At 54.4% G+C, this 26832-nt stretch overlaps 2 protein-coding genes and 3 non-coding genes across 6 annotated transcripts in view; 1 reads left to right on the top strand and 4 right to left on the bottom strand.

The window, feature by feature from the left end:
• Window positions 1-5959: 5959 nt before the first annotated feature.
• Window positions 5960-6031, bottom strand: TRNAC-GCA (transfer RNA cysteine (anticodon GCA)). Its single transcript has one exon. It is a non-coding gene; the product is annotated as a tRNA-Cys (tRNA).
• Window positions 6032-9529: 3498 nt separating this feature from the next.
• RPL23 (ribosomal protein L23) lies at window positions 9530-11727 on the bottom strand. The gene is made up of 5 exons (XM_059869412.1): window positions 11612-11727; window positions 11316-11399; window positions 10876-11004; window positions 9954-10067; window positions 9530-9663 (listed from the first exon to the last, which is right to left on the bottom strand). Exons 1-5 carry the CDS (start codon window positions 11622-11624, stop codon window positions 9581-9583), a joined length of 423 nt encoding a protein of 140 aa, XP_059725395.1. The 5' UTR covers window positions 11625-11727; the 3' UTR covers window positions 9530-9580.
• Window positions 11728-11840: 113 nt separating this feature from the next.
• Window positions 11841-11912, bottom strand: TRNAC-GCA (transfer RNA cysteine (anticodon GCA)). The gene has a single exon. It is a non-coding gene; the product is annotated as a tRNA-Cys (tRNA).
• Window positions 11913-12085: 173 nt separating this feature from the next.
• TRNAC-GCA (transfer RNA cysteine (anticodon GCA)) lies at window positions 12086-12157 on the bottom strand. The gene has a single exon. It is a non-coding gene; the product is annotated as a tRNA-Cys (tRNA).
• Window positions 12158-12430: 273 nt separating this feature from the next.
• LASP1 (LIM and SH3 protein 1) overlaps window positions 12431-26832 on the top strand; it is a 33715-nt gene continuing 19313 nt past the window's right edge. Inside the window, exons 1-2 of one of the 2 annotated variants that reach the window (XM_059869202.1) lie at window positions 12431-12610; window positions 18381-18475. In XM_059869202.1, coding sequence (XP_059725185.1) covers window positions 12542-12610; window positions 18381-18475 — 164 coding nt within the window. In that variant the 5' untranslated portion in view covers window positions 12431-12541. Of the gene's footprint in view, window positions 12611-18380; window positions 18476-26832 lie in introns of those variants that run through there. The other variant, XM_059869203.1, reaches the window with a different exon arrangement.

The following is a 26832-nucleotide window of genomic DNA, read 5'->3' as shown; positions in this document are numbered from 1 at the left end:
GATGGAGAGAAAGAGCCTCAAGGGGTACAATGCAACAAGTACATGTATTCTGCAAAGATTGATGCTAAGGATTTTTTTTCCAAAATTCTGGATAAAACCTTTATTTTGTGCACTGCAGACAGACTTGATTAACGAGGGCCTCCCGTGCAAAACCATTTCATTCAGTCCCTTCACTACCCTGGAGGTGCCCTGCCCCAGAGTGGGATAGACAATTGATGACTGGACCCCAAATCCTCTCCATGGGGAGTGACATCCCTGCAGCTGTTCAGACCTCGATTGCAGCATTGTCTTTGCATCTCTTATCTCTGCTCTGCATAAAATCCTTTGTTAAGCACTGATGTCCCAGTGGCTTCTGTGCTGAGCTCCTGGCTGAGTGAAACACACTCCAGCCATAACTGTGTTCAGAAGGTCAAAGGCTGGAACTGAGCACTTGTGTTTGCACAATAAGGTGTGGATTTCAAGGTGAGAAGCAGGATGTGTTGGGTAGTTAACTCTGCTGCTATCACTGGGTGTACAGGTTGTACTGAAGGCTCTTCAATATTTTCTACTGATCACACACTACAAAAAGATGTGCTTCAGCAGGGAAGAGAAATTGGCAATTGTTGGCATTGACCCAAAAGGCATCAAAGGACAGATCCTGAGTGGCAGACAGTAAAGTCTGGGCAAAATCAGGTCCTGCAGCATTCCAAGAGAAGCTTTGGACCAGGTTGCCCAGAAGAGCTGTGGGAACCCCATCCCTGGCTGAGGCCAGGCCAGGTTGGACAGGGCTTGGAGCAAACTGCTGTGGCAGTGATCACAGGGGTCCCAGATGAGGGAGGAGATGAGAATCCTGACTCCACGTTTCAGAAGGCTGATTTATTATTTTATGATATATATTATATTAAAACTATACTGAAAGAATAGAAGAAAGGATTTCATCAGAAGGGTAGCTAAGAATAGAAAAGGAATGAACAACAAAGGTTGGTCTGTGACCCAGACAGTCTGGACAGCTGGACTGGGATTGGCCATTGATTAGAAACAACCAGATGAGACCAATCCCAGATCTACTTGTTGTATTCCACAGCAGCAGAGAATCATTGTTTACATTTTGTTCTTGAGGCCTTTCAGCTTCTCAGGAGGAAAAAATCTTAAAAAAAAAGATTTTTCATCATACATGTCAGTGACAGAAAACACTTCAAGAATCACTTTCTGAGGCATGTAAGCAAGACACAGAAAATAAACTCCTCAACATCCACTGGGGTTTTAACATGTGTTTGTGTCTCCTTCTAACCTTCCTGAAAACCCGTGAGGTGTGAGGGGGGAAAGAGACTGCACTGCAGTGAGAAGGATGGAACACATCTTCCTGCTCTTAATGAAGTTAATGCAGAGTTTATAATTGAGCAAAACCAGAGCATGATCGAGTCAAGCCATGTCACAGCCAAAACCACAGAATATCCTGTTTATTGTTCTTAAAGTATATTTTCTGCACTCGCTGCCCGAAGCTCCATTAAAATTCTTGAGGCCATACCAAAAGGAAATTCTGCCAAAAGCTGCCCATTAACAAGCAATTAATATACAAGCTTTAAAGGACAGGGTTGCTCATACCATCCCACAGAATATATTCTTTGCCTACTCTTTCTCACTGGAGACATTTTTTGACAGAACATTCTGACTCTGCCAGGGATTTCAAAAAGTGGGCTATAACCCTCAAGAAAAATAAAGTCTATACTTGCTCACTCCTAAAATACTTGATTAAACTTTAATCTTAAAGGCTGTTTTCTGGCCCAGCTAACAAGTGATGTGGTAACAGAAATGACAGCATTAGCTCTGCACAGTCTGCCAGCTCCCAGACCAGGGGAACAAGGCCATTCAATGCAAATCCTGAAGGTGTAATTTGTAACATGAGGACTGGGGGGAAGAGCAGGGGGACTATCACTCTGGGCTTGCACCATCAGCATTTATAATGTGGTCTCACTGTATTCACCAGGCAGTAAAGTTCTGACTAACAAATCATTTCTGTGGAATTGGTGATTCTCACTATGGGAAACTGCAGAGATGAAGCAGCAGCCTTGACAAACTTCTGCTTCACATCTGATCCCTGTAAGACACAGAAATGGTTTTTCATTTCAGTTCCTAGTCATAATAACCACTTTCAATGACTGACCATAGCTATTTATTCTTTAACCAGGATAGCTGGAAGGTCTGAACTGGAATCCTCATCTGCTCGTGGTGTCTGTGCCCCAGCTCCTCTGTCCTCACCCAGCAGCTGTGAACCTGCACAGCCAATCCAAGAACAAAAGCTGAAGCAGAACACCCCATCAAAAGGGCACAAACACAGCTCCACATTCCTCAGAGGACAAAGAATTGTTGTGGCTTTCTAAGTAAAGTACAGCTCATGACAAAACCCACCAAATGGAGTGTTTTGCCTGGTGAGAAATGGGCTGAGGCCAGCAGCAGTTACTGGCCCGTGCCTCAGAGTCCAGCAGTGCTGGAGCTCCTCCAGCTGCATCACTCAGACCTGAAACTGAAGCATGAAAGTCTCTTGGCTTCAATCAGCAAGACCCAGAGGGCCCCACTGCCTCAATTCTGCAGCCCCAGAGCTGGTGCTAACTTAGCCCCACGACCTTCATCATGAGAAGGGACACAGAGCTGCCTGATAAAGGTGTGACAGTGATCACAGGGGTCCCAGGATGAGGGAGGAGATGAGAATCCTGACTCCATGTTTCAGAAGGCTGATTTATTATTTTATGATATAGATTATATTAAAAACTATACTAAAAGAATAGAAGAAAGGATTTCATCAGAAGGCTTGCTAAGAGTAGAAAAGGAATGAATAACAAAGGTTTGTCTGTGACTGAGACAGTCTGGACAGCTGGACTGGGATTGGCCATTGATTAGAAACAATCACAGAGACCAATCCCAGATCCACCTGCTGCATTCCACAGCAGCAGAGAATCTTTGTTTACAGTTTGTTCCTGAGGCCTCTCAGCTTCTCAGGAGGAAAAATCCTAAGGAAAGGATTTTTCATAAAACATGTCGGTGAGGTAAAGGCTTTTTTCTGACCATGTGAGGTTTTGGGGTGACCTGCTGCTCAGGCCTTGCCCACTGCCCTGCTCACGTTGGTGGTGACAGCAGCTGCTACAGCACCCCAAGGGATTTTCTCACCTCTCTGCCATTCCTGCTCCTGGCAATAACCAGTCACAGCTTTCCTGAGCCACGTGTTGCACTGAGACCGTTGCAATATTCAGCAGGAACTGATGGACCCACCCTTTGTTCATGTGGAGAATCCCTACCCCAACCTATTTATCAGTCTACCCTCCATGGGACCACTTCCACCTTTTAATTACACAGAATTTCATTAGTTTATTCATCAAAATGAACAAAAACTCTTGGGATAAAATTCAGTGCATCAAACAGTGATTAATTTTAATTACCTTGAGACATGCATTGATGAAATGTATTTATTCTCATTCTAACCACTATGCCTTGTCTTATAATGAATTGTTTTAAAAGCATCTTACTCTCGTTCTTTCTTTTCTGAATTTAAAGTGTAGAGCTGTTAAAGTACCAAGATGGTTTTAGCCAGCAAGATTGAATTTTAAGAACATCCTACAATGAAGCACTGCTATTCTTTTGTGTTCATCTCCAGCTTTTCTCAACTCATTTATGTTTGCATGCCAGTTTCATGCAAGAGATTGCAGCTTTAGAACACGATGAAAAAGTTGTGATCCTCTAAGAATATATCAGTTCCCAGATGGTAAAAAAAACCCCAACAACGAAACCAGATCTTCATGTTAAGGTTCAACCCTTAAAAGTTTCCCCCAGACAGTGGGGAAGCCTGCAGAAAGGATGAACACAAGGATCATTACATTCCAGTTTTCCAAATGCTGCTGGTTTCAGCTTCATTCAAGTTCCTGCTGCGGCCACGCTGTAATTTTGAACAAAATTACAGACTATTCAAATTCAGAAACAAACTGAATTCAAATGAGCCTCCTCTGTGAGTCAGGCAAGGTTTGTTGCTGCTAAGGAAGATTTAATATCCCCGTGATAACACTTCACAATCAAAATTTGAACCTGTGTGTGCAGCACTGCTGGCTCTTGGTTTAGGGCACCCCTGCGAACGAGGCCATGGGTCTCACACCCATTAGCCTGATGTGACATTTTATGTACATGTCAATTCTAAAGGGCCTGACAGGGCTAAAACCATCCCATTTCTGTAGCTCTTAGCAGGATTTCACAGAGTTTATTCCTAAAATAAAACTGCACAAGTCAGAAACCTCTGCGTTGAAAACCCGTTGCTACTTCTGGCTCAAGGGCACGCTGGAGATATTTTGCCACACAAGAATTCTAAAAGCATTTTAGGGAAGGCAATGTTTCCTCTCAGGGCACATTGCTGGTTACATGCACCACAGGACAGCAATTTTATCATGGCATCTCTGACTTCTGTGTGTAGCATACAAGAGATTCTCTTTATGATGATGAATTCTGGGATGGATCACACACAAACGAGAAGGAGAAAGAAACGATGCATAACACAGACAGACATGGTGGGATGGAAAAAATCCACAGGCCCCTGAACACGAAGGCCAGTCCTTTTCCCCAGGAAACAAAAGTCACCAGCCCAGGTTCCTGATGTCACTTTGCAGGAGGCACTTGGCACTGTCAAACCAGCCCGAGCTGGCAGGGGTGGCACTTTGGGACTGGCAGGCATCCTGCTTTGTGTGCCCCTTGGGATGCCCTGTGCAGGTGCAGCGTGCCTGGAGCTCTGCGCTTTGTGGTTTCAAAACCCAAACCATAACCCTAAACCCGAACCCAAACCCTAACCCTAAACCCTAACCCTAAACCCAAACCCAAACCCTAAACCCTAACCCTAAACCCTAAACCCTAATCCTAACCCTAGGCAGGAAAAGCAGCCTTGGGCTAGGGCTGGTTCCATTCCGGATTCCAGCCCAGATCCAGTCCCGGTTTTCCCCCATTCTGGATTCCACCCTTATCCAGTCCTGGTTTTCCCTCATTCCAGATTCCACCCTTATCCAGTCCCGGTTTTCCCCCATCCCGGATTCCAGCCCGGATCCAGTCCCGGTTTTCCCCCATTCCGGATTCCAAATCCCAGATCCAGTCCTGGTTTTCCCCCATTCCGGATTCCACCCTTATCCAGTCCCGGTTTTCCCCCATTCCAGATTCCAGCGTGGATCCAGTCCTGGTTTTCCCCCATTCCAGATTCCAGCCCGGATCCAGTCCCGGTTTTCCCCCATTCCAGATTCCAGCCCAGATCCAGTCCCGGTTTTCCCCCATTCCAGATTCCACCCAGATCCAGTCCCGGTTTTCCCCCATTCCGGATTCCACCCTTATCCAGTCCCGGTTTTCCCCAGCCCGGATTCCAGCCCGGATCCAAGTTCAGTTTTCCCCGTTATTCCCAGAATTTCTCCCTACAGTTTTCAGCCCAGGGGCGGCTCAGGCAGGCCCAGATTTCCCGTGAGGAGTTCCCGTGAGTGGTTCCTCACCCAGCGCACACCCCCTGTGCTTTTCCAGGCCTTGGTGCTCCCACCCCACATTCCCTGCCCAGCACAACCTCCCACATCCCACAGCAGCCTCCCAACCTTCCCCTGAAGGATTTGGGCAGAAGGAAGGCTGGAGGAAGAGGAAAAGGAGGAGAAAAGAGGAGGCACCTGGAGGTGAATCAGGATCAAGAGTTCTCTTGATCTGCAAGTGCTCCCCTCTCCCCCTGAGCTATACCCCCTGCTTCCCAAGGGCATTCCCAGCAGGAATTCCCTGCTCATTTGCCATCCCAGCAAAGTTCTGCTAATTAATCCCAGGACAAAATCCACATCCTCCCAAAATCCTCCTCCCTGTCGTCACCAACACCCCCTGCTGCTGCTCTGCTGGGAATCAGCCCAGGGCCTGCACAGAGCTGGGGGTTGGAAATCTGGGAATTCTGGGCTCCCAAGCACATTTTTGGGGATAAAACCACATAAAAGAGAGGGGGCACCCGGATTTGAACCGGGGACCTCTTGATCTGCAGTCAAATGCTCTACCCCTGAGCTATACCCCCACCTGTGCAGGTTAGGCAGGTGTGGCTCCTTGTGGCCAGGTGAGGCTCTTTGTGGCCAGGTGAGGCTCCCTGTGGCCACTGATGTGGCTCTGTCACGTTCCAGGGATGGCTGTCACACCCCAGCTGCTCTCAGCCCTGCCTCACACACCCAGCCCTCACACCACACTCTTGGTAAGGCAGGTACTGAATTCTCACCTGATTCCCTCTAAAAAACCCCAAATGTGGCCAAAGGAAAGGAACATTTCCAGCACTGACTTCAAAATGTCACCGCAGGCTCTCTTTGGTCTCAGGGTGTGCCCAGCCTGGCTCAGGAATTACTGCAACACCAAAAATCCCCCCCAGAATGTTTAATCCAACTCTGGAAGCTGTGGAGAAATCCTTCACAAAGCAGGGATGTTAAAACTGACCCAAAAGAGCAAATTTATTGTGGTTTTATTGGGGTGCTTCCTTACACGGAGCAGGGCCCTGTGGTGCCTTGAGAAGGCTGAGCTGGAACTGAGGCCAGAATTAGAGAATAAAGCAGGGATTTGTTAAAAGGATCTCCTCCATGGATCCACCTGGGGCAGCACAAGAGCCCAGCCAGGGCTGCACCAAGGATGGACCAAAATGGTCACAAAATGAACCCAAAATGGTCACTAAATGAACCCAAAATAGTCACAAGATGAACCTAAAATGGTCACTAAATGAACTCAAAATGAACCAAAATGGTCACAAAATGCACAACCACTCACAGGGTCGCTCTCTTATAAGTTCTGCTCCATTTGCATATTGGAGTTAATTGTGGAGTTAATTACAGATTTAGGTTCTGAAGTTCCATCCTTGTTTTTCTCTCTCCAGCCCACGGTGTTTGTGCTCCTGGGCTGAGATTTGGATCATTTATCCTTGGTCCCAGCTAGAGCAGGAATTGTTTTGTCTCCCTGCTCTGTGCAGAGTTCTCCATCCCCTCATTTGAAGCTCAGACCCACACACTAAAGCAGCACAGAGCCTGAAAAATATAAAAATTAAAACCTGAGGCATCACCTGCCCCTCTGCAATGATGATCACTGCTTGGGGAGACAGAAATCCCCTGCAGCTGCAGCTCTGGGATGTTGGGATCACCCCCAGAGCAACGCTGGGCTCTTCCAGAGCTCCAGGGAATGATCCATGGGAGCCCTCCTGCTCCAAAATCGTGGGGAAAACAGAGGCAGTGACCCTCGGCATGTGCAAATCCTTGGCCAGGTTTGCTCCTGCTGCCTGCACCCGGCTCTGGGATCGCCAGGAATATCCAGGAATATCCAGGAATGGTCAGAGAGGTTTAAAAACCCCGCCCAAAGCAGGGCCGGGGGTGTGTGCAGCCTTCCCTGGGACGGTGCTGCTGAATCCAGGAGGTGTCGCTGCCTTCCCGCTGTGAGCGGGCACGGGAACGCCGGGAATGGCACGGGAACGTCGGGAATGGCACGGGAACGTCGGGAGTGGCACGGGAACGCTGGGAATGGCACGGGAACGTCGGGAATGGCACGGGAACGTCGGGAGTGGCTCGGGAACGTCGGGAGTGGCACGGGAAGGCCGGGAGTGGCACGGGAACGCCGGGAATGGCTCGGGAACGTCGGGAATGGCACGGGAACATCGAGAGTGGCACGGGAACGTCGGGAATGGCTCGGGAACGTCGGGAGTGGCACGGGAACGTCGGGAGTGGCACGGGAACGCCGGGAGTGGCACGGGAACGCCGGGAGTGGCTCGGGAACGTCGGGAATGGCACGGGAACGTCGGGAATGGCACGGGAACGTCGGGAGTGGCACGGAAACGCCGGGAGTGGCTCGGGAACGTCGGGAATGGCACGGGGACATCGGGAGTGGCACGGGAACATCGGGAATGGCACGGGAACGCCGGGAATGGCACGGGAACGCCGGGAATGGCACGGGAACATCGGGAGTGGCACGGGAACGCCGGGAGCGGCTCGGGAACGTCGGGAGTGGCTCGTTAACATCGGGAATGGCATGGGAACGTCGGGAATGGCTCGGGAACATCGGGAGTGGCAGGGGAACGTCGGGAATGGCTCGGGAACGTCGGGAATGGCACGGGAACGTCGGGAATGGCACGGGAACGTCGGGAGTGGCACGGGAACATCGGGAATGGCACGGGAACATCGGGAGTGGCACAGGAACGTCGGGAATGGCACGGGAACGTTGGGAATGGCACGGGAACGTCGGGAATGGCACGGGAATATCAGGGAATGGCACGGGAACATCGGGAATGGCACGGGAACGCCGGGAATGGCACGGGAACGCCGGGAATGGCACGGGAACGCCGGGAATGGCACGGGAACGTCGGGAATGGCACGGGAATATCAGGGAATGGCACGGGAACGCCGGGAATGGCTCGGGAACGTCGGGAGCGGCCCGGGAACGTCGGGAGCGGCACAGGAACATCGGGAATGGCTCGGGGACGTCGGGAGTGGCTCGGGAACATCGGGAGTGGCACGGGAACATCGAGAGTGGCACGGGAACGTCGGGAATGGCACGGAAGGCATCGGGAGTGGCACGGGAACGTCGGGAATGGCACGGAAGGCATCGGGAATGGCACAGGAACGCCGGGAGTGGCACGGGAACGCCGGGAATGGCACAGATGGCATCGGGGATGGCACAGGAACATTGGGAATGGTACAAAATTATCAGGAATGGCACAAAAGGCATCGGGAGTGGCACAGAAGGCATTAGGAGCAGCACAGGAATATCGGGAATGGCACAGAATCATGGGAAATGGGCACCACAGAAGGCATCAGGAGCGGCACAGAATCACCAGGAATCTCCAGAGGTGCAGCAGGCAGCAGCTCGGTGCCAGCTGGAGGTGGGAATTTTCCCCTTTTCCAGCCCCATTATTTGGGGTCTGGCCAGGCATTCCAGGCACTGCAGCCCCAAAACCAGAGCCCCAAAGCCAGCCCCCTGTCACCTGTGGGTCCAGGGATGAGGCTCCCCCCATCCTGTGGGTCCGGGGAATCCCAGCTCCCACCCAAACCATTCCTCCTTTTGCTCCAGAACACCACAAACAGCCCAAGCTTTTCCCAGGACTCCCCTTCCCACTCTGCTCCTGAAGGTTCCCAGCCCACCCCGAGCTCAGGCCAGGCTCTACAGGTGCAGTTGGCACCGAGGCTTCAGCTCCAGCCACTCCCCAGGTGACAGCAGTGGCCTCCCCCTGTCCCCAGGCAAGGGACATCCCTCAGCTCCCTCTGTCCTGCAGCTCAGCCTCGGGCACTGTTTCACTCTGAACTGCTCATTCTGGAAGAAAATTCCAGGATTTCTCCAATCCTAGGAGCTCCAGCACAAAGGCAGAGCTGGCACAGACCCCTCCCAGCTCCCCTCAGACAAGGCATCACTAAAATTTGAGCCACTCCAGGGATTCTTCAGGAACCTGCCTGAAAAACAGAACTGCTAAATCCCTCAATGCCATTTTCCAGCTGGAGCTCCATAACATCCCCTCCCAGCACAACCCTGCTCCTGTTTGGAATGAAAACACCACGGAGTTGGTACAAGGAGTTTTATTTTGTGTCCCTGGGCAGGGGCAGGGTCGGGATCAGGCGATGCTCCCGGCGTTGGAGGCGATCCTGGGCCACAGATCTGCACATTCCTTGGCCACGGGGCCGGTGATGGCCGAGCCTGGAAAACAGGGACAACACCCCAGGGTCAGTGAGGCTCACCTGGTCCTGAAAGGCTGGGATGCAACTCCCAGAGAAGCTCTGGCTGCCCCTGGAAGTGTCCAAGGCTACACCCTGGGTCAGTGGGAGATGTCCCTGGGATGAGCTTTGAGCTCCCTTCCGACCAAACCGTTCTGGGATTCTGTGATTTAGAGCTCACAGGTGGTTCAGGGCAGCATTTCCCAGCCCAAATCCCACTCTCTGAGGGGAATCCCGAGTCCTTTTCCCCTCTGACACAATCCCCAGGCTCACCTTTCATTTCCCCTTTGTTGTTTACAATCACTCCTGCGTTGTCCTCGAAGTACAGGAACACCCCATCTTTTCTCCTGTAGGACTTCCGCTGCCTGATCACCACTGCTGGGTGCACTGGGAGGAAAAAGTGTCACAGCCCTCAGGAAAAACACACATTCCACACTGATCCCACAGGAATCAAACCCACATTCGGGGTGGGTGTTGCTTTGCACCTTGTATTTGTGGTGTTTTACTCAAAAGTTACACTTTATAGTCAACGATCCCCTTAAAATTCATCATTAAATACCTGCAGCTACATCTACACTTGGAAAATCCAGGGTTTTCCCATTTTGCACCTTTATTTGGAAGTAAATTATTAATTCACAAACAATATTCGGCAAAACCTCCTCTGGAGCAGGAGCAAACCCATGGCAGGGGGTGAACCTGGATGAGATCTAAGGCTCCTTCCCACCCAAATCATTCCATAGTTTTTAATTTTACGGATCCACGTGACATTATTTCTCTTTTACTGATGGACAGCTGGGCTCAGGAGGAGGATTTAGGGAAGGAATTCCTCCCTGGCACAGGTTACCCAGAGCAGCTGTGGCTGTCCCTGGATCCCTGCAAGTGTCCAAAGCCAGGCCTTGGAGCCACCTGGGACAGAGGAAGGTGTCCCTGCCCACGGGTGGGATTGAAGGTCCCTTCCCACCCAGCCACTCCAGGATTCCCAAACCCTCTGTCCCACCGCGGATTGAAATCAACAGCACCAGCAGCTGCCACTTCACCCAAAAGCGGCGCCTTTGCTCTGCCCTTCCACGACAACTCCCTGAGCCACGGCACGGACCCAACGAGTGCTTTAGAGAAGGGGGGGTGACTCGGGGACTCTCCGGGGACTCTGTCCCCGATTCCCGCGACAGTTCGGGACGGCGATGGTGGCACTCACCCTTCTTCCTCAGCTCCGGCTTGCCCTTCTTCACCGTGGCCATCACCATGTCACCCACGCCGGCCGCCGGCAGCCGGTTCAGGCGGCCCTTGATGCCCTTCACGGAGATGATGTAGAGGTTCTTGGCCCCTGCGGAGAGCGGCGCCGCCGTTATCCCGGGACAACTATCCCGGGATTCCCGGGGACACGGCCCACTGCAGGGACACCCGGCAGCGCTGCCACTACCACGGGCCCAGCGAGAGATTCCAGAAGGAAAACGGAGGTTTGGGAACTCACTGAGCACCTCACCCGCGAGTTACTGCGGGGGTCTTTCCCGAGGGGCTGCCCCGGTTCCCGAGGGGCTGCCCCGGTTCCCGAGGGGCTCTCCCGGCTCCCGAGGGGCTCTCCCGGTTCCCGGGCCGTCCCTCCCGCCGCCCCCGCAGTCCCAGCCCCGCACTCACCGGTGTTGTCGGCACAGTTGATCACGGCCCCCACCGGGAGACCCAGGGAGATGCGGAACTTGGCCCCGGACGAACCTCCGCGTCCTGCGGGTCGAGAACAGCGTTAAGAGCCCGGTACCGCCTCACGGAGCGGCCGCGGCCTCACGGGGAGGGCGACGGCGCCATCACGCGTAATATCCGCTCCCGCCCGGGCTCAGACGCCTCTCCCCAGGTTCCCGCTGCGCCGGGGCGGCCACGGGGACACCGGATGGCGGCGGATGGAGCCGGATGGCGGCGGAGAGCGGCGCCCGCCTCACCTCGCTTCGACATCTTGGCGGCGGAAGAGGCGGCGGATGTCACGTGACGCGCCCGTCCCGCCTCGCTCTCCGCGCGGCACCCCCTAGCGGCGGCGGGAACGCGACACCCTCACCGGCACCGGGAGCACCGGGAGGGGGCGGCGGAGACGGAAAGAGCGACCAGGGATAATTGGGGCGTGAAAACTTTGGATAAAGGGGAGGAAAAAAAAAAAATACCAGGAACAAAACAAGGGGGCACCCGGATTTGAACCGGGGACCTCTTGATCTGCAGTCAAATGCTCTGCCACTGAGCTATACCCCCACTGGTACACAGCTGTCGCTAGGTGACACTTTAGGGCATGCTCCGCATCGCTCTGCGCGCGGAAAGGAGACCGCGTACAAATGTGAATGGCCTGCCTCAAACCCCTGCCATTCCCCAGAAACACCGACCAAAAAACCGAAAAAAATTGGTAAAAAGATTCAAAATACTTCACGAGGGGGCACCCGGATTTGAACCAGGGACCTCTTGATCTGCAGTCAAATGCTCTACCACTGAGCTATACCCCCGCCAGGCGCGAGCCCTTGCCAGGAGTCCACTCTACCTCACCATGGACCTAAAGGCCCCCGGTTCGAACCTCGCTATGTCTTCAATATAAATTTCTTGTGGTTTTTACGCCGTTTTCCGCCCTTTTTAGGGGTGTTTCAGCTCGGCGCTGCCTTCCTAGGGATGTGCACCCCGCTCGCACGCGCGTTACGTGTGCGTGCACGCACGCGTAGGTGCGCGCCCCGCCCCCGCCGTCCCTCCCCTTTCCTTTTTCCCACCGCCTCCTCCCCTTCCCGACTATTTAAAGTCGCGACATCGCGGGCGGCGGCTCAGTGGAAGAAGAAGGCGGCGGAGGAGGGTGGGAGTCATTTTTTTTTTTCCCCCTCCCTCCACGCGAGTTTTCCGCCATGAATCCTAACTGTGCGCGCTGCGGGAAGATCGTGTATCCCACGGAGAAGGTGAACTGCTTGGATAAGGTGAGCTCCGCAGGGTGGCACGTGGGGACCGGGACGAGGATTTGGGGTTTTCTCCATAGGATCGCCTCCGGATGGGATGATTTTTCCCCTCACCCCCATTCCCGGGGGGTTTTCCACGGGATCTCGTTGTTTTGGGGGGTCTCCGGTAGGATTCCAGCCCACCTCCCCCGCGGGTGCCACTTCCTTATGGACACGGCTCTCCCCCCCGCCCTATTCCCGGGAATGTTTCCACGCTTCCCCCCTCCAAACCCCGCTTTTCCCGGGGGAATTTCCACGCTGGATCCCCTCGTGGTGGGACCCCAGGGGATCTGGATCCCTCCCACCCCCCTTTCCCGGGGCTATTTCCACGCTCCCCCACCCCCCGTGTTCTGGGGGTCCCTGGAGCCCCCGATGTCCCGAGGGTCCCGCACGGAGCCCCAGGGAGGGGACAGGGACGGAGCTCTTCGCCCTGGGGGCTCCGCCAGCATCCCCAGCTCTTCCTTCCATAGCAGATATTTCTATTTATTGGAATATCTCCCATTCAAAGGCAGCACATCCGTGTGGAGGCCCAAGGAAAGCAACAGTTAACGCTTCCTTGAAGCCGGGAACCTCATCTGGTTTCCATTATCGAGCTTTTCCCCCCTTTTTTTTTTCCCTCTTTTTTTTTTTTTCCTTTTTCCAAATCTTCCATCCCAGTTGCTACTTTCCTGTTCCAAAATCCCATCCCTCCACTCCGGGGCTGCCTCCCTTAACCTGGAATTTTTTTTTGAGTATTTTCCCCTCAAAACCAAAGCTCTGGTGGAAGCTGGAGGTGGGGAAGGTGATGGTGGGACTCCATTCCCGCTGTTCTTCCCATGGGATTTCCTTTCCTCTCCTCCCCCTCCTCTCCTAGGCTTCTGGGACAACCAGTTTAGGGACTAAAAAAAGTAACTGGGAAGAGAACGCTCCGCTCTCCGGCGGCATTCCTGAGCTCCGGCAGACCCTGTTGCTCGCATTTTTAAGGGATGATGCTTCTTCCTGAGGCCAGGAATGTCTGGGAGCTGAACTATCACCCCTAAATCCTGGGATTTGGGGCTGCGAGTGGCTCTGGGCCCTGGGAGCCTCCAGGAGGTGCTGGGAGTTGGGATTGGGGACAATAGGAAGGGAGAAGGGGTTGGGGGGACAACTAGAAGGGGGGGGTTGGGATTTGTGGATATTTAGAAGGGAAAAGGGTTTGGGGGTTGTAGATATTTGGAAAGGAAGAGGGATTTTGGGATTGGGGCTATTTGGAAGGAAAAGGGGTTTGGAATTTGTGGATATTTGGTAGGGAAGGGGGTTTGGGGGTTGTGGATATTTGGAAGGAAGGGGGTTTGGGGGATGTGGATAAAAGGAAGGGAAGAGGGGTTTTGGGTTTGTGGATATTTCAAGGGAAGGGGGGATTGGGCATAACTGGAAGGGAAAAGGAGTGCTGAGGTTGTGGATATTTGGAAGGGAAAGGGGGTTGGGGATATTTGGAAGGGAAGGGGAGTGTTGGGGCTAACAGGAAGGGGAAAGCGGTGCTGGGATTGGGGATAGCTGGAAGGGAAGGGCAGTGTCGGGATTGAGGCTGACTGGGAGGGAAGGGGGATCCCAGGATTGCCGGCAGGGAAGGGGGTGAGCCTGGGCTCGCTGAGCTCCAGGAGAGGGTCTGTTCCAGCTCTGGGGAGCAGGCAGGAGCCCGCAGTCACCATCTTGTCCTCCTCGGGCTCCTCACCCACTTCCTCTTCCGAAGAGCCGAGGCTCGGCCGGCTCGTGGTGCGGCTCACCCCGCCCCGGAGCGCCTCCGGCTGCCCTTTTCCCGGAACGCTGCCCCAGTTCCCATAAAACCCTGGGCAGGCCTTGGAGTGCCTCTGTCCCTGCTTGGAATTCCGCTCTCCCTGCTTCTCCTGGCCCTTGGAATTCCTCTGTCCCTCCTTTTCCTCTGTCTCTGCTTGGAATTCCTCTATCCTTCCTTTTCCTGGCCCTTGGAATTCCTCTATCCTTCCTTTTCCTGGCCCTTGGAATTCCTCTATCCTTCCTTTTCCTGGCCCTTGGAATTCCTCTATCCTTCCTTTTCCTGGCCCTTGGAGTTCCTCTCTCTGTCCCTGCTTTTCCCAGCCCTTGGAATTCCTCTATTCCTGCTTTTCCTGACCCTTGGAGTGCCTCTGTCCCTGCTTTTCCTCTGTCCCTGCTTTTCCTCTGTCCCTGCTTTTCCTCTGTCCCTGCTTTTCCTCTGTCCCTGCTTTTCCTCTGTCCCTGCTTTTCCTCTGTCCCTGCTTTTCCTCTGTCCCTGCTTTTCCTCTGTCCCTGCTTTTCCTCTGTCCCTGCTTTTCCTCTGTCCCTGCTTTTCCTCGCCCTTGGAGTTCCTATGTCCTGGCACTTCCCAGCCTTTGGAGTGCCTCTATCCCTGCTTGGAGTTCCTCTCTCTGTCCCTGCTTTTCCCAGCTCCTGGAGTCCCTGTCCCCTCTCCTGTCCCTGTTTTCCTGGGCAGAGTCCGAAGGGCAGCCAGGCAGTGCTGGCAGGAGGAGGGCACAGCCCCAACCTTGGGGTGCATGGGATGTGCCTTTTCTTCCAGAACCAGGGAAACCCCACTTCCCTTTGGGATTGATGGAAAACCCAGAGCTTGGCCACCTCCCCACAGCCCTGACCTGCCCCGAGTGGCTTTGGGGACATCACTGTCCCTGCCCCCACGGGGACAGTGCCTGTGCTGGCTCTGGATTCTGCAGGGGAAGTGACACCTGAGGGCTGGGCTGGGCTCACCCCGAGCTGAGCCTCACCCAGGGCTTGTTTCCTTCAGCTCAGGGGGTTCCTCTGGGGGCTGTCCTCAAATCCTGGGGGCTCCAGGGTGTGGGGTTTGCCCCCTCCAGGTTATGGGGTTTGCCCCCCAGGTGTGGTGCAAAGGCTTTGCCTGGTGGGAAGAGAGAAGCCGTGGTTGCCCCTGGATCCCTGGAATTGTCCAAGACCAGGAGCTTGGAGCACCCTTGGACACTGGGAGGTGTCCCTGCCCATGGCAGAGGTGGCACTGGATGAGTTTGAAGGTCCCTTCCATCCCAAACCATTCCATGATTATAAACCCAAGGAATCCTTCATTTCCCCCCCATGGATTACCTCTGACCCACTCACCTGGATAACCTGGAATGTTTCAGAGCTGTTTTCCTTTAAATCTGTGATTTTTCCACTGAGGTTATGTTGGTCAGAAGGGAAAAAAAATCCTGTCCAGCCTGCTGGGATGTGGGATCACCTGGGATCACCTCCAGGCTCAGGATTGGGAAGCACAGGGAGTTCATCCTCCCCTAAAACCCCATTTGGATCCTGTCCTCTTTCCACAGCGAGCAGAACGTTCCTGGAAGCTGAAATAACTCCTGCTCCCCTGTGTCCAGCTGAGCTCCAGCCTCCTTTTAGTGCTGCCTCAGATTTTGTGGATCCAGCAATAATTCCACTCCATTTGTGAGACAGAGTGTGGCAGCGAGGCTGAGGGCAGGAAAAATGCTCCATGGGCACTTCCCAGGGGATCCCAGATCTCTTCCCAGATCCCTGGGGAAGAGCCTCGGGCTGGGAATGGCCCTGCTGAGCAATCCCTGGTGGGAACTTGGGCAGGAATGTGCTGGGAATGCTCTGGGATGGGAGCAGAGCCTGCCTGGGAGCATCATCCTGCTGTGGGATGGGATTGGGATCAGAGGGATCTGCTGGATCCCAGGGGTCTGCTGCTGTTCCTGGATTTGGGATTGGGATTCCTTCCTTCCTGGATCAGAGGGATTTGCTGTTCCTGGATTTGGCATTGGGATCAGAGGGATCTGCTGCTGTTCCTGGATTTGGCATTGGGATCAGAGGGATCTGCTGCTGTTCCTGGAGCTGGGATTGGGGTTGTTCCCTGCTGGATCAGAGGGATCTGCTGCTGTTCCTGGAGCTGGGATTGGGATCAGAGAGATCTGCTGGATCCTATTGATCTGCTGTTCCTGGATTTGTAATCTGGGTTGTTTCTGTGCTGGATCCCAGGGATCTGCTGCTGTTCCTGGATTTGGGATTGGGGTTTTTCCTCTGCTGGATCCCAGGGATCTGCTGGCTGTGCCAGATGCTCCTGGGAGCTGGGACATTCCTTGAGGAGAAGGCTCTGGGGTTGTGCTGCCTCTCAGTTCCCCCCTGCAGCTCTCCCATCCCTGGCAGGTCCTGCTGGGAAGGGCTTGGAAAGGGCCCTTCACCCCCCAGGACAGCCCCAAAAACTCAGGATCTAGCTGCTGATCCATCCTGCAGGAGCCCAAAAAAAGCTGGGAAAGGGCCAAAACCCCCTGGGAGAGGATGGAGGAGCAAAGCCCCTGCAGCTGGATGAACTGCTGTGGGCAGAGGGGAGGGACAATTCCGTGTCTGAGAGCAATGAAAAGGAGGAGAATTGTCCTCTCCAGGGCTGAGTCACGTCCCCAGAGCCTGGCAGTGTTTGTGCACGGGGTGTGGCACCTGGGGAGGTGACAGCAGGGCTTGGTCCCTGCGGGGACACAGATCCAGGCTGGCCTTGGAGAGAGGAATCGGCTCCTTGGAGGGTTTGAAGTGGAAATCCCAGGAGGAAGCAGCAGCTGGGCACTCTGGGTGGGATGGCTGAGTGTTAAAGGACACTTGCCTGTCCTCTAATTAGTGCTTGGAGCTGCTAATTGGGCTTTTGGTGGAGTTTTCCCTGATTTTTTTGGGGGGTTGTCCTAGGGCAGGACTGGCTGTCAGGGGTGAAGGTTTTGCTCCAGGCTGTGCTTTCCCTCTTTCCCTGCTCCAGGAGGAAATTCTCATTCCTCTCTGGGCTCTGGGAATTCCCACCAGACCCGACTAATCCCTGTGGAAAAGCAGAGTCTGGACTCTGGCAGGACTTTGAACTCGGTCTGTGCAACCTCAGGAACACAAAATCAGAACAATTTTACTCCCAGATCATCAAGTCCAACCTTTAACTCCAGCTCTGAGCTGTTCTCAGGCTCCTCCCAGCCTGGGCCCAGCTCACAGCCAGGTGGGAATAATTTCTTTAGGAGCAGCCCTAAAAAAGAACCTTAAAACTCTCCTTGAGGGTTTGTCACAGCCCAGGCTGTGGGGTCAGGGTCTGGCTTTTTGGGGTTGTGTCTTTCACCTTGGATCTGTGTCTGCTTCCCATGAGAACCTTTTCCTGCTTGGCTCGTGCAGCCTCACCTGACCTGCTCTTCTGGCTGGCACTGAGCAAAGAACAGCAATAAAATAAAAAAAGAAATAAAACCAAAGCAGCAGCTTTGAACCTTCAAACACAGCTGTTCCCTCTGCTGAGGTGTCACTTGCAGAAGGAGCTTTTCCTATCCATGAATTCCTGGGTTTATGGAAGGAAAAAACCTCTCTTGGCACTTGGGAAAATCAGGAGAGATGGGATTTGATCCTAAATTAACCAGGATGTTCCTGTGCTCATTTAACCACCCTTTTTTTTTTTTTTCATTTATCCAGAAGGATCCTGATTTGTGTTTCCCTTTCTTGGAAATCCCTTTTTTTGTAGCTGCTCCTTATGCACTGGCAGTTCTTAGAAGGAAAATTTGGTTTTCCTGGAGTCACACTGATTTGTGTTCCCCTTTCCTGCCTGCTCCTGAGCTCTGTGGACCAAAAATGTTTCTTAATATCTAAAAAAGAGCTTGGAAATCCCTTTTTTTGTAACTGCTCCTTATGCACTGGCAGTTCTTAGAAGGAAAATTTGATTTTCCTGGGGTCGCAGGTGCTGCCATGCTGGGTGGGAACTGTGGGGTTCCAGCGGGGTTTTGGAATCCCTGGTGCTGATGGTTGGGAGTTTTTTTTTGTGTTGCAGTTCTGGCACAAATCATGTTTCCACTGCGAGACCTGCAAGATGACCCTGAACATGAAGAACTACAAGGGCTACGAGAAGAAGCCGTACTGCAACGCGTGAGTGCCTGCTGGGGGAGTTTCTGGGGGAGTTTCTGGGAATCCCTGCTGTGGATCCCTGCTGGGGGGGATCCTGGGGATTTTCTAGGGATCCCTGCACTGAGGCCTGCTGTGGGATTTTCTGGGGATCCCTGCAGTGGGGCCCGCTGTGGGATTTTCTGGGGATCCCTGCTGTGGGATTTTCTGGGGATCACTGCGGTGGGGCCCGCTGTGGGATTTTCTGGGGATCCCTGCAGTGGGGCCCGCTGTGGGATTTTTCTGGGGATCCCTGCAGTGGGATTTTCTGGGGATCCCTGCAGTGGGGCCTGCTGTGGGATTTTTCTGGGGATCCCTGCAGTGGGATTTTCTGGGGATCCCTGCAGTGGGGCCTGCTGTGGGATTTTTCTGGCGGATCCCTGCAGAGGGGCCTGCAGGGGATTTTCTGGGGATCCCTTCTGTGGGCCCGCTTTGGGATTTTCTGGGGATCCCTGCAGTGGGATTTTCTGGGGATCCCTGCGCTGAGGCCCGCTGTGGGATTTTCTGGGGATCCCTGCAGTGGGGCCCGCTGTGGGATTTTCTGGGGATCCCTGCGCTGAGGCCTGCTGTGGGATTTTCTGGGGATCCCTGCGGTGGGGCCTGCAGGGGATTTTCTGGGGATCCCTTCTATGGTGCCCGCTGTGGGATTTTCTGGGGATCCCTTCTGTGGGCCGGGTGTGGGATTTTCTGGGGATCCCTGCTGTGGGATTTTTCTGGGGATCCCTGCTGTGGGGCCTGCAGGGGATTTTCTGGGGGATCCCTGCAGTGGGGCCTGCTGTGGGATTTTCTGGGGATCCCTGCTGTGGGATTTTCTGGGGATCCCTGCAGTGGGGCCTGCTGTGGGATTTTTCTGGGGATCCCTGCTGTGGGATTTTTCTGGGGATCCCTGCAGTGGGGCCCGCTGTGGGATTTTCTGGGGATCCCTGCAGTGGGGCCTGCAGGGGATTTTCTGGCGGATCCCTGCAGTGGGGCCCGCTGTGGGATTTTCTGGGGATCCCTTCTGTGGTGCCCGCTGTGGGATTTTCTGGGGATCCCTGCGCTGAGGCCTGCTGTGGGATTTTCTGGGGATCCCTGCTGTGGGGCCTGCAGTGGGATTTTCTGGGGATCCCTGCAGTGGGGCCCGCTGTGGGATTTTCTGGGGATCGCTGCAATGGGGCCTGCTGTGGGATTTTCTGGGGATCCCTGCTGTGGGGCCTGCAGTGGGATTTTCTGGGGATCCCTGCGGTGGGGCCCGCTGTGGGATTTTCTGGGGATCCCTGCGGTGGGGCCCGCTGTGGGATTTTCTGGGGATCCCTGCTGTGGGATTTTCTGGGGATCCCTGCAGTGGGATTTTCTGGGGATCCCTTCTGTGGGGCCTGCTGTGGGATTTTTCTGGGGATCCCTGCGCTGAGGCCCGCTGTGGGATTTTTCTGGGGGATCCTGCTGTAGGGTTTCTCTGTGTGGGGCCCTGTTGTGGGGATCCTCCTGTGGAGTCCACTGGAGGCATCCTCCTGTGGGGGTCTCCCGTGGGGGATCCTCCTCTGGGGTCTCCTGCTGTGGGGGAACCTGCTGTGGGATCTGCTGTGGGGTCTGCTGAAGGTCTCCTTCTCTGTGAGGGATTTTGTCATGTGTGGGGGATCCTGCTGTGGGGGATCCTGCTGTGGGGGATCCTGCTGTGGGGGATCCTGCTGTGGGGGATCCTGCTGTAGGATCTCCTGTGGGGTCCACCGGGGGTGATCCTCCTGTGAGGGTCTCCTGTGCTGTGGGGGATCCTTCTGTGGGGTCTCTCCTGTGTGGGACCCTGCTGTGGGGGGGAGGGGGGTCTCCTCTCCTGTGGGTCTCCTGTGCTATGGGGGATCCTCCTGTGTGGGCCCACCTGTGGGGGATCCTCCTGTGGAGTCCACTGGTGTCTCCTGTGCTGTGGGGTCTTTCCTGTGGGGATCTTCCCATGGGGGTCCCCTCCTGTGTGGGATCCTGCTGTGGGATCCTCCTGTGGGGTCTCTCCTGTGGGGGAATCCTTCTGAGGGGTCCACTGAGCCTCTCCTATGCTGTGGGGGACCTCCTCCTGCGGGGGGGACCCTGCCATGTGGGGATCTCCTGCTGTGAGGGATCCTGCTCTGGGATCTCCTGTGGGGTCCACTGGGAGGATCCTCCTGTGGGGCCTCTCCTGTGGGGTCTGTCCTGTGGGAGAACCCCTCATCCTGTGTGGGGTCTCCTCCTGCGGGGATCCTTCTGTGGGATCTCCTTTGTGGGACCCTGCTGTGGGGTCTCCTGTGGGGGATCCCCCCCCCCGTGGGGTCTCCTGTGCTGTGGGGGATCCTCCTGAGGGGTCTCTCCTGTGGGACCCTCCTGTGTGGGGGTCCCCTTCTGTGGGACCCTGATGTGTGGGGTATCCTCCTGTGGGGGATCTTCCTGTGTGGGGTGGTGTTGTGGGGATCCTCCTGTGGAATCTCCTGTGGGGTCCACTGGGGATCCTCCTGTGCTGTGGGGGAACCTCCTGTGTAGGATCCTCAGTGGGGTCCACTGTGGGGGTCTCTCCTGTGTGGGAAATCCTCCTGTGGGGGTCTCCTGTGCTGTGGGGTCTCTCCTGTGGGATCCTCTTGTGCTGTGAGGGGTCTCCTGTGGGGTCCACTGGGGATCTTCTGTGGCAGATCCTCCTTTGGGACCTCATGCTGTGGGGGATCTCCTATGGAGTCTGCTGTGGGATTTGATGGGGGATCCTCCTGCGGGATCTCCTGTGGGGTCCACTGGGTCTCTGCTGTGCTGTGGGGGTCTCTCCTGTGGGGGATCCTCCTGTGGGGGATCCTCCTGTGGGGGATCCTCCTGTGGGGTCTCCTGTGGGGATTTTCTGTGGGGTCTCCTGTGGGATCTCCTGGATATTCCTCTCTCAAACTCCAGTCCTCCCCCTGGAACGGGCTCTGTGGGGCACCCTGAGCTCTCCAGGAGCAGGGAAGGAGCCCAGCAATTCCCTCGGTGCAGGGAAGGAGCCCAGCAATTCCCTCGGTGCAGGGAAGGAGCCCAGCAATTCCCTCGTGCAGGGAAGGAGCCCAGCAATTCCCTCGGTGCAGGGAAGGAGCTCAGCAATTCCCTCGGTGCAGGGAACAGATCCAGCAATTCCCTCGGTGCAGGGAAGGAGCCCAGCAATTCCCTCGGTGCAGGGAACAGATCCAGCAATTCCCTCAGTGCAGGGAAGGAGCTCAGCAATTCCCTCGGTGCAGGGAACAGATCCAGCAATTCCCTCGGTGCAGGGAAGGAGCTCAGCAATTCCCTCGGTGCAGGGAACAGATCCAGCAATTCCCTCAGTGCAGGGAAGGAGCCCAGCAATTCCCTCGGTGCAGGGAAGGAGCCCAGCAATTCCCTCGGTGCAGGGAAGGAGCCCAGCAATTCCCTCGGTGCAGGGAAGGAGCCCAGCAATTCCCTCGGTGCAGGGAAGGAGCCCAGCAATTCCCTCGGTGCAGGGAAGGAGCCCAGCAATTCCCTCGGTGCAGGGCTCACCAGGCCAGGCTGGGCTGGGTGCAGCCACCTGAATTTCCTGGCAGGGAAAGAATCCCAAGGTAAATAAACCTGGGAGGTGAAATCCGTGGGGTGGGGGATGGAGGCAGGGCAGGGTGGAGCAAGAGCTCAGGGCCCTTTTTTTATTTTCCTTTATTTTTTTTTTTCCTCTGGGACTTTTTTCCTTTTTTTCTTGAGCCCCTTTTTTTCTGGGTCCTTTTTTTTTTTTTCCCTGGGTCCTTTTTTTTGGTCCTTGAGCCCCTTTTGCCTCTGGCCCTTTTTTTCCTGGCCCTTTCCACCTGTTCCTGAGCCCTGGATGTTCCCTTCCAACCTTTTTTTTTTTTTTTTCCCCTTATCCACAAGGACCCTGTGGACCCAAAATGCTTCTTAATATCCAAAAGGCAGCTTGAAAATCTGATTTTTTTTTTTTAGCTGTTCCTTATGCACTGGCAGTTCTTAGAAGGGAAATTAGGAAATATAATTAATGTAATTAATTTCTTAATGCTGGATTAGGGTGGTTTGTTCACAGGGTGCTTTAAAAATGCTGATCCTGACAAGATGCCTGTAGGATGGGTGTTGGAGTCAGGGAATTCCAGGGTGGTTTGGGTGGGAAGGGACCTTAAATCCCATCCAGCCCCAAGGGCAGGGACACTTTTCACCATCCCAGGGTGCTCCCAACCCATCCAGCCTGGCCTGGGACACTTCAGGGATGGAACAGCCTGTGAAAGAGCCTCACAAGGGGGGGGAATTTCTTCCCAATATTCCTGATTTTACTCTTAAAGTTTTTATTTTTACTCTTTAAATTTACTCTTCTGAGTTACACTGAAAGGAGAAGTGATGAGAGCAGAGCTTGGCCAGACCCTCCCATTTCCGTGGTTTTTTAGGTGTTGTTTTTTTTTTTTGCTGGGGTTGTGTGCTGGGGGTGGCTGTGGCTTGTCCAAAATCCAAGAATTTGGCTGGGCTGAATTTGTTAATTTTGTTAAATTCCAGTTTGGGCAGGGAATGGCATTTCTTGGGGGTCTCACCAGGGTGACAATGCAAATAACTGGTCGAAAATAAATTGGATTTATTTATGGGGGAACAGCACTGTTGGAGCTCCATTTTTAGGGAGAAAAGCAGGAAATTTGGGAGTCTTTTTTGGAGGGAATGTGTGTGCTGAGCAGGTGGGCTCTGCCTTTGGGGGTGATGATTTTGGGGTGGGGAGGGTCTGGCCTGGCAGAGCTGAGCCCCCTGAGCTGTTCTAAATATCCTGACCCAAAACTTTTCCCCCCTGGCTGTGGGATTTGCCCATCCCCAGGCTTAGGGTCCTGTTCTCGTGCTCTCCCTGCCAGGGAAGTGGGATAAGAAAGGGAAATTCCTGACATTCCAAGGAGTCTGCGCAACCTCGGGTTCTCACCCCCCTCTCTGGGGGCTCCCTTTGATGCTGCTGCTGCTTTAACCCTTCCCAGCCCAGCACTGAGCACAGAAACTGCCCCCAAAATCCTTTCTCCTTCCCACTTTCCTTGTCCAAAAGCAAATGGAGCAGCTGGAAGTTGCTGGAGGATTTTCCAGTGGGTTGGGATGTGGGGAAAAAAGGGAAAACTCCAGGCTTGGATTTGGGGTTGGTTCTTTCTCAGCTGCTCTCAGGAGTATCCAGGGACAGCAGAAACTCCAGCAGAGCTGTGCCTGGCTGGGAACCTCCCAGGAGGAGCCCAGCCTTCCCAAATTTCCTGCATTTGGAGGGACAAGGTCCTCTGATCCAGGAGAAGGGGGTGGAAAAGCAACGTTTATCCTGGCAGGGAAGAGGCTGCTTTTCCAAACAGGGTCCTCTCTGTTCCAGCCCGTGGCCCCCTGCCAAATTCCTGAGTTTCTTTCTTCTGGGAGAGCAGGAGGAAGAGGGCTGGGCTTCCTTCAGCCCTGCCATTCCCCCCCAGCCATAAATCCAGCAGGAATCTTTGGGAATGGCTTGGTGGCAGATGGGACGGTCCCCACCCCCTCCCTGTCCACTCCCTGGCTCCAGCTGGGCACTGGGAGGGACTGGTGTCTCACTGGAAGGGACATTCAGGGCTGGGCTGGACTCTTGGCCTGAGCACTTGGAGCTGAAAGTGGGAGAAGGGAAAATCCAGGGGAGTCTGAGACTTTTCCAGATGAAAACTGGGGAGAAGTTGGATAGGAGAGACAGGCAAGGCTGGTGTTCCAGCTCCAGCTGCTCCTAAATACACATTTTATAAGTATTTTTATATTAAATACATATTATAAATATATAAATTATTTTGTATATTTATTATATATATAAAATATATTTAATGATTTCTTAAAATATTAAACTTGCTGTGCTGAGGCTGAGGGATCAGGGATTGAGATTCCTTCCCTGCTGGATCAGAGGGATTTGCTGTTCCTGGATTTTGGGATTGGGGATCCCAGGGATCTGCTGCTGCTCCTGCATTTGGGATTGGTGATCCCTGGGATCTGCTGCTGCTCCTGCATTTGGGATTGCTGATCCCAGGGATCTGCTGCTGCTCCTGCATTTGGGATTGCTGATCCCAGGGATCTGCTGCTTCTCCTGCATTTGGGATTGCTGATCCCAGGGATCTGCTGCTTCTCCTGCATTTGGGATTGGTGATCCCTGGGATCTGCTGCTGCTCCTGCATTTGGGATTGGTGATCCCTGGGATCTGCTGCTGCTCCTGCATTTGGGATTGGTGATCCCAGGGATCTGCTGCTGCTCCTGCATTTGGGATTGGTGATCCCTGGGATCTGCTGCTGCTCCTGCATTTGGGATTGGTGATCCCTGGGATCTGCTGCTGCTCCTGCATTTGGGATTGGTGATCCCAGGGATCTGCTGCTGCTCCTGCATTTGGGATTGGTGATCCCTGGGATCTGCTGCTGCTCCTGCATTTGGGATTGGTGATCCCAGGGATCTGCTGCTGCTCCTGCATTTGGGATTGCTGATCCCAGGGATCTGCTGCTGCTCCTGCATTTGGGATTGCTGATCCCAGGGATCTGCTGCTGCTCCTGCATTTGGGATTGGTGATCCCAGGGATCTGCTGCTGCTCCTGCATTTGGGATTGGTGATCCCTGGGATCTGCTGCTGCTCCTGCATTTGGGATTGGTGATCCCAGGGATCTGCTGCTGCTCCTGCATTTGGGATTGCTGATCCCAGGGATCTGCTGCTGCTCCTGCATTTGGGATTGGTGATCCCAGGGATCTGCTGCTGCTCCTGCATTTGGGATTGGTGATCCCAGGGATCTGCTGCTGCTCCTGCATTTGGGATTGGTGATCCCAGGGATCTGCTGCTGCTCCTGCATTTGGGATTGGTGATCCCTGGGATCTGCTGCTGCTCCTGCATTTGGGATTGGTGATCCCAGGGATCTGCTGCTGCTCCTGCATTTGGGATTGCTGATCCCAGGGATCTGCTGCTGCTCCTGCATTTGGGATTGCTGATCCCAGGGATCTGCTGCTGCTCCTGCATTTGGGATTGGTGATCCCTGGGATCTGCTGCTGCTCCTGCATTTGGGATTGGTGATCCCTGGGATCTGCTGCTGCTCCTGCATTTGGGATTGGTGATCCCTGGGATCTGCTGCTGCTCCTGCATTTGGGATTGGTGATCCCAGGGATCTGCTGCTGCTCCTGCATTTGGGATTGGTGATCCCAGGGATCTGCTGCTGCTCCTGCATTTGGGATTGGTGATCCCTGGGATCTGCTGCTGCTCCTGCATTTGGGATTGGGGTTGTTTCTGTGCTGGATCAGTGGGATCTGCTGTTCTTGCTCCCAGATCTGGGATTAGGGTTCCTTCCCTGATGGATCAGAAGGTTCTGTTGCTGCTCCTGGATTTGGGATTGGAGTTGTTTCCCTGCTGGAAATTGGGGATGGGATTGGGGGTATGGGATGGATCCTGCTGCACCCAGAGCTGGTGAGCAAATCCCTGTTCCCATTGCTGGCCCCAAACCAGCCCTGGGATTGGCCTGGCCATGGGATTGACCTCTCCTGCCCCCTCCAGCCCTGGCACCAGGACACTGGGACAAATCCTGGGGAAATCCTGTCCTCCACAGAGGTGCTGGGCTCTCTGGGAGCAGCTGCACACGTGCAGGGCTGGCCCAGCCATCCTGGCAGCTTTTCCCTGGAAACCCTGGGAGGATCCCAGCCCTCCCCTGTGCCCATTCCCGGTGGGATCTCTGCAGCCTGGGGCTGATTTGGGTGCTGACAAAGGCTCAGTTTATTTCTGAAGCTGGTCCCCAGAAGCAGCAGCCCCTTGAGAGGCAGGATGTGACCTCGGAGCCTCCTGGCAGAGCACAGCCAATTGCTTCCTTTGTTTAACTCCTCTGCTGAATCTTCCCCAAATGGTTCCCAAATCCCTGAGCCAGCTGGGGGGTGCCTGTCACCCCTGGGAGCTGCAGGGACAGGGAGTGTTTGCATCCAGGGCTGCTCCGTGATGGATCCATCTGCCAAAATCTGCTTTAAAGCCTCAATGTAAGCAACACTCGGAGCTCCCGAGGTTTTTCCAAACACTCACATCATCCATGGGGTTTTTTTGGGATCAGACTCAGGGTTGGGGATGCAGGGTCTGCTCCTGGAGCTCCCAAATCCCATCAGCTGTCTCTGGAGAGCAGCTGGGCCATGCCAGGCTGCACTCCCAGGAGTTTTTGGTGGTGTTCCAGGGTTTATCCTCATTTCCAGCTTGGCAAAAGCTCCAGAGGCAGCAGCTCAAGTGCTGCTGCTTGGGATGGGAGGTTTTTTGGGGGAATGCTGCTTTTAGGGCAGGGATGGAATGGGGTGTGAGTGCTGGGGGATTCACCTCCATCTGGAAGTGGGATTGCTCCAAACCCCTCTCCTGCTGTGGGGCAGGGAGGGTGGGAAATTTGGGGAGTACGGATCCCATGGAAACCAGGCACG

The sequence above is a fragment of the Haemorhous mexicanus genome, chromosome 28 (assembly GCF_027477595.1).
Source record: "Haemorhous mexicanus isolate bHaeMex1 chromosome 28, bHaeMex1.pri, whole genome shotgun sequence".
Lineage (NCBI taxonomy): Eukaryota > Metazoa > Chordata > Aves > Passeriformes > Fringillidae > Haemorhous > Haemorhous mexicanus.
Note: the sequence above shows the minus strand (reverse complement) of the source record. Positions and strands in the feature narration are given on the sequence as shown.